Source organism: Chamaea fasciata, unplaced genomic scaffold (genome assembly GCF_029207755.1).
Source record: "Chamaea fasciata isolate MVZ Bird 193981 ecotype frontalis unplaced genomic scaffold, bChaFas1.0.hap1 SCAF_6, whole genome shotgun sequence".
NCBI lineage: Eukaryota > Metazoa > Chordata > Aves > Passeriformes > Sylviidae > Chamaea > Chamaea fasciata.
This window is the reverse complement of record NW_027094091.1, coordinates 23,805,713-23,812,559: the sequence shown is the minus strand read 5'-3', so window position 1 is coordinate 23,812,559 and position 6,847 is coordinate 23,805,713. Positions and strand designations below refer to the sequence as shown.

The 6,847-nt window shown below is 44.0% G+C and overlaps 1 protein-coding gene across 1 annotated transcript; it reads right to left on the bottom strand.

Moving 5' to 3' along the window:
• Positions 1 to 3,497: 3,497 nt before the first annotated feature.
• SHISA3 (shisa family member 3) lies at positions 3,498 to 6,450 on the bottom strand. Its single transcript, XM_066184953.1, has 2 exons — positions 6,156 to 6,450; positions 3,498 to 5,290 (listed from the first exon to the last, which is right to left on the bottom strand). Exons 1-2 carry the CDS (start codon positions 6,448 to 6,450, stop codon positions 4,839 to 4,841), a joined length of 747 nt encoding a protein of 248 aa, XP_066041050.1. The 3' UTR covers positions 3,498 to 4,838.
• Between the last annotated feature and the right edge of the window lie 397 nt (positions 6,451 to 6,847).

The window sequence follows — 6,847 nt, the reverse complement described above, 5'->3', positions numbered from 1 at the left end:
TTGGTTGAAAATGCTTGGGATTACTTTCAGAGGAAAACATATCTCATCGTTCTTGCCTTTGAATTCTTTAAAGTGAGACATACCAGAAACAGTGTTTCACAAATATCATAGAGTTCTTATATTTTTAAGGTAAACTGAAAAAGTAGGAAATTGGTTTAGAGTTTGTTGGGTGTTTGTTGTTTTTTTTTTCTTTGAACACCTATTTTGAGATGTCTTTTTCAGTTCTCATGTGAAGTCTAGAAAAGTTAAAAAAAAAAAAAAAAAAAAAAAAAAAAAAAAAAAAAAAAAAAAACACAAGGAGCACAGGAGTCTGCAATTTAGTGCCTTCCATCCAGGCCCTAACATACTCTGGAGCTGATGACCTATTTTGAAAGAGAAGTATGGAGTACAAGAATGATAAGAGTACGAATAAGAAAACCTCATGTCCCTTTTCAGACAACACTGGTAAATTTTGTATCCTTTGGCTTTGGTAATAGCTGGTATTTCTTTCCTCTAACAGAGCCTGCCACTGAAAAAAATCAATATATCTAAACTTTAACTGAGTTTTGTAGTAGATGGGTGACTGATTTTTATAAATTTTCACACTAGACACTGAATTTATTTTGTATTCTGCCCAAGCAGATTTGATAATACATGCATCTTAGATGGTGCTAGTTTCAGAAGTTCCAGTCTGTAGTAGCAGAGGTTTAAGAATATTCCACCTCATAATATTTTACCACCTCTATTACACTGGCAGTCATGAGGCCATTGAAATTATTCAGTTTATAATTCAGTTTATAATGATCCAGGCTCCTTGTCAAGTCCTTTCTCTTCTTTCTTACAGTAAACATTATTTTTAGGCTAAAGTCATATCACTAACCCAATTTACACTACAGTCCCCTGAATTTGCACAAGTCATAGGTGAAAAGAATAAAAAGAACAGAAAAGCATTTCCTTATCTGCCTTTGCTAATGAAAACAGGATAGCATGGAATTGCAGCCTCAGTGCAAGTGTGAGTCAAAAACTTTATGTGATATTGTGGAGCAGTGGCTCCCTCAAAAGCAGATGCATTGTTCAGACAAGTTCAAGTCCAGACAGCACATTGCAACAGGCAGCAAAACAGCACTGAAAACAAACTTCATCTACTTTATGTTCCTTGTGTCAAGCTGAAGCAGAGCAGTAATGACAAAATACTTTTGAAATTGTCATCTTTTTTTTATTCCAGTGGGATTAGTGTTACAAATAATCCATGAGTTTACATAGCCACATGTTGTACTGCTTACCTAGATTCAAACAGAGTCCTTCAGACATTCTTGCAAGTACTTGTAATGTTTTTCCTAGCCCTGGAAAATCTTGATGCATTTTGGAGATACACACTTCAGAATCCCAAATTGTGGGAGCACAAAACAAATGGCATGCCACTATTGCTCATTATCCACAGAAGGCTTGGGTTTCATCTAAGTCATTACCAGTTAATAGCAATCAAAGCATTTGTTGCATTGTGTGTAAATGACAGTAATCAACTTAATGAGTGTGAATATTCTTTCATTTTGATTTCAGCTTGGTGTAGTGCTAGTAAAAGGAGTATGAACTGAGTTCAGAATTCCAAAAGAAATAGTTAAATCTACTTTGTTAACATGGCAGTAAAGGAAGTACTGCCTGTAAATGTTACTTCTGATAGCAAGCAATTGCTTTCAGTTCAAGCGTACATCCAGCCCTTCAAACCATTTCATTAGTCATTAAAGTGCTATCACAGTGTCATTTCTGTTCTGTCTGCAAGTTTTAGGAAAATTTCCTGTTCCTATAAATCATAGGAGTATCTAGCGCCAAAAGGCTCTTTTCCATTAGGGAGGAAATTCAGCATTCTCGCCTGCACACCAAATCCATCTGGGTAGGAAACTACTGGCACAGGCAAAAGCATTTCAATCCATGGGTTGTATTCTGGCCACCTCCTTTCCTCTCCCTTCAGCTATATAGGTCACTGCTACTGTAGCTACAAGAACAATAATAGTTTGGGGTTTTCTTAATTATAGTTTCTTCTTCGTCTGTCTATTTGCAGATGGTGCAAAATCCTCACCTCAGCTGTTTTACAGGTAGCCCAGTACAACTATTTTAACCTGATCTGTCCCACCCTAAGAACCACATCTGCAGGATTTGTTGCAGTCTGGCTACTGATCTGTGATGTACTTAGCACACTATAAACTTACAGACTTACACAAGTCCGATTCAATGAAATTATTCCTGTGTGTCAAGTTCTTCGACTATTCTGTGAGAACAAACCCATTATGCAGCATCAGGGGAAGAAAGGAAGTGACTCAGAGGGGTCTTCCCTGCTAAGCTGAGTTTCTTGCTACATGGCAAACTTCACAGCTCTCCTTAGGCTGAATAATCGTTAAAATCTAAGGCTGTATGCAAGTGTAGCAAAAATGTGTCCCTATGTTAAAACATTAATAACTGACTGCAGAGCCCTCTGAGGCCGTCACAGTGAAGCAGCATGCCCTGTCCGGCACCAAATGGTGACGGGCAGTGACTGAGCCAAACTCACAACTTTGCTGAGTACAGTCTTTCTTTGAGGAAAACGCTGAACTTCAGCCACTCACCACCTGTGTCAGTGGCCCTGATGACTAATCGCTCTTTAAAGGTACATAAATTGCCCTTTCTTAGTTAAAAGTGATCAAGTTTCTGCTTCCAGAATGGGTCTGTGTTGCCTTGGTTCACTAAATAAAGATTTCTTCTAATTGGAGACCTACTATAATTTGTAAAAAAGTACAGTTGAATTGGTTTGCTGTTTCTGCTGTATAAAGGAGTGATCAGCACATCTCACAGTATGCTTCTGAACAAGACAGCTGATACCTCTTGAAATACTCTATGATTTTTCAAAAAAAGTTACGTGATGAACTCCCATTCATAGCCATTCAAAATATGCAGTGAAAAGTCCTGTGAAACCTCATCAAAGACAAGCAAAAATTTTCTTGCCCCCTTCCTTGAAAAATGTTTCTACAATAAAATTACAGGCCAGAACACTTACTTTCAATTAATTTCCTGAATACTCAAAATCTAATTTTTAGTATCTTGCAAAATATATACACAGCTGTGTATCATGATTGGGGTTGTAATTAACGATTACAGCATTCATGCTAGAACTTATTACTTAAAACATCATAGTATAGTACTTCTCTTTCTGCTTACAAACTGCATTTCTAGCAGTAATGTCGGCTGGATTATAATGCTAATTGTGCAATTAAAAAACTTACTAAGAGTTATTTTGAAATGTTTTTGTCATAACTACTGATTGCTAGATATTTGCTATGAAAAAAAAATTATTCAACTCTTAAGAAGGAGCCAATGAAGCTTTTCTAAACTACTTGTTAAATAGGTCAGCTATAACATAGTTCAACAGATCCTACACACAGAGTTTGAGGCTGAAAAAATAGGAAAGCTCAGCCTCTGATATTGTAGATTCTGACCCACAGAATGACTTTGTTTTTTCACAAAAATAAGTATACAGAGAAGCCCTTTAATGACTGCAAATTTTTTTCTTGTGTATTTTCCATTTACTTACTGCATGTATTTGGTTTAGATGCTTTTTTTTCTTCTTCCATTTGGTTTGTTGGTTTACTTAGGTGAAGGAATGTAGAAGGGCAAACAGAATTTATTCCTACTGCAGGATGTTTAATCTAAAATACCCAACTAATCAGTGTCGTTTTCACCACTTTTTCATTGCAGTCGCATGTAAAAAACAGAAATGAATCTATTTGCTATATAGTCAGAATTTTGTATGATATTAAATCTGCACAACAGGTGCAGTTAAAGTTGTAAATCATTTTTAATAGCAGAATAAACTGTTTTAACAGGAAAAAATACAAAAGAGTTACAACAACCAAATTCAACAAACACTACCTGTACAGAATCATACTGATGACACAACATTTCAACCACACAGTTTATTGGTAATTTTTTTGCATGTTACTACTAAATAATTAGTGATGTCAATGGTGTAAATACATTTTAAATTACAAACTTGTCTTTACATTTTATACATGGCTAATTTTACAAACAGAATTTCATGATCAGTTTGTCCAACTTACACTTGCAGAGCAAAAAGCTAACAATAAATACTTCCTTCTGAAGAATGCTTTAGTAGAATGCTATCTTTAGAATTTTATGTGGGGAATTTATTGGTGATATTGCTGAATACATTCTGCTTTCCTCACAGATAATTTGGCTATGTGGGACTGTCTGATCTTCAACTAGCCTAATTAGTACTAGTTTTATCTACCATCGTTAGTTTACTAATACAAATATGCAGTGTAAGTTCAGGTAGATTATGTGTATTTTTAAAAACCTCCGCATTCTGATATCTAATGAAATTCCTCCTCTTACTTTCATTGCTCATGGAAGTGGTAAGCAGTCAGCTGTTTTCAAGGATCCTCTTTAGTAAGCATCACTCCTCTCTTACTTCTCAGGCTTACTGCTGCTTTATAGAACTAGTCTGGTTATTATCAGTGGAATGCAGCCACTGTTTGTTAACTAAGTTAACAGCATTAGGGTAAAATGTCATTTATAACACTGAGTACCTTTGTCCCAACATTGTTCTTTTACTTGTCTCTGAACACATTCTGCACAAATTAGGGAGAGCAGTCCGGTTTTAGAGCAACAGTTTGCAGTGTTTTACAATTCCTTTTTAATTGTGATCCAAGTTTGGGAAATGCAGTCTCAAGTGAGACCCCTCACTTTTCAAGGGCAACTCACCCACAGGAACAGTTCTGACTTCTGCCGCCACAGAGCACATCAGTGTGACACCCAACAGCAGCAGTCCCTGTGGTTGCAAAGGCTGCATTACTCCATTACAACTTCTTTCAGCTCTGAGTAAAATCAGAGCAGCTCTTCCCAGCCAGGGCAGGCTCTGGCTGCAGAGGATACCCAAAGTATGGCGGGGACACCAGAAATCCTGATGGCTGGCTCAGGTGGACTGTATGGGCAGCCTGGAAGCAGCCAGATGTGTATGGTGGAGGTGAGGAGGCCACAAGGCACCCTGGCTCTGCCCGGGGGAAGGAGAACCTGCGAACAGAGCTGCCAGTCGAACTGGTACTTGTTGCTGTGCTGGACTGCCTGGATGGAGTCCTGAAGCTTGTGGAGGCCAAGATCATGGGAAGAGTCTCAGTCTGATAACTCCGCAGAGAAAACCGTATTGGCTGTGATGGTTGTTTAGGTCTTAAACATGTGCAACAATAAACTGCTACCAGCGAGCCCACGATAATGAAGGCAATAAATATTGATCCAACAATGAGGAATGGAACGTAGATTGGTTCTGGGAGAGAAAGAAGAAGAAAAGCCATGTAAATTAGCCCGCTTAAGTAACAGGTCTTCTGTGTAGAAATAAACTCCATAGTGTTTATGAAGCCCCACATCATTTCAGTCCCAATAACATACCAATCTGCTCAGAAGACAGAGCACCATTATCACTGAAACAAAATCAGAGTTTAAACCCTGTAGGTTCCAGTAAAAATTTCTTTCTCTTAACAGTTTTAATAGTTACTGAAGGTAAAAGCTGTTTACATCGTGTCCCGTTCTTGTTAAGTATAGCTCAAGAATCTCACTCCTCTTCCCCCTCCCTCATGCCCCAAATCGCCGGGACCGTCCAGTGTAACAGCTTGAATCTGCAGGCGAAGCTCAAACGCTGCACATGCTGTTAAATCGCTTCCTTTACTAAGGTGGAAGATAAGCGCAGAACGTGTGACTTGGGAAACCAGTCTCGGTATGCGCTGCCGGATTTCTTTTGCTTGGGAAACTGACGGCCACTCGCACGGTGCGGGGCCCACTCACACCTCCGGGAGCAGGCAAAGTTAGACAGAAACAGCAGAATTTGCCGATGCGAACTTAAAATACAAGTGCTCCTTCCAGTCAGGAGGGATCGTGCAGCCGGTGCCCCCGGGAGCACGGAGCTGCGGGCCCCGCGCACCCCAGCTCCCGGTCTGTCCCGGCCGGGCCCCTCCGCAGCCGCAGCCCCGGCGCCACCGCCTGAGCGCACCTGGAGCCGCGCCCGCCCCCAGCCCACCCGCCGGGACGGGACGGGGACCCCGCAGCCACCGCGGGCGCGGCACCGGGCTCGGCCCGGGGAATGCTCCGCGGGGACCGTCTCTCGCCCGCCTCGGGACCCGCGGCCGGGCACTCACGGGCGGTGACTCCCGGCTCCGAGGGTTCCCGGTCGTTGGTGCAGCCGCCCTGCTCCAGGCGAGCCTCGGAGGCGGCGCAGCAGTAGCGCAAAGCGCAGGAGCCGCAGCAGATGGTGGCGGCTGCCGTGTCGAAGCCCTCGGGGCACTGGAAGCCCTCGTGGTAGCCCCCCTGCCCGTCCACCCAGCCGTGGCAGTACTCGCCGCCGCCGGGCTGGCCCCCGCCGCCGCCGCCCAGCAGCCCCAGCAGGAGGCAGCGCAGCAGCAGCCGCGGCAGCGCCCGCCGCCGCCCCGCCATCTCCTGCCGCCGCCGCCGCCCGCCCCGACGGGGCGCTCAGGGGGCGGCCCCGGGTGCCGTGCGGGGCCTCCTGCGCCGCGTCCGGGGGCTGGGGGGGTAGCTCCCACAACACACACAACCTCACACACCCTCACACATACCCTCACATCCCCTCAACGCAACCCTCACACTTCCCCACTTGCACACCCTCACATACCCTCTACACTCAGACGCACGCACAAACACGGCCCCCCAGCCGAGCCCCGCGGGGCCGCCCCCGTCGCTCACCTGCCGCCCCCGGCCCGCGCCGCCTCCTGCGCCCCCGCAGCATCGTCCGCACCTCGCTGGCCCCGGCCCCTGCGGCCCGGCGGGTACCGCTCTGTACCTGTCGGTCGGACGGGGCCGGGCGCGGAGGGAG

Excerpts from the sequence above, each read along its gene's own strand:
- SHISA3 (XM_066184953.1), bottom strand. The coding sequence starts at position 6,450 with ATGGCGGGGCGGCGGCGGGCGCTGCCGCGGCTGCTGCTGCGCTGCCTC. Across the intron at positions 5,291-6,155 it reads GGAGCCGGGAGTCACCGCCC|AACCAATCTACGTTCCATTC; the intron begins GTGAGTGCCCGG and ends TTTCTCTCCCAG.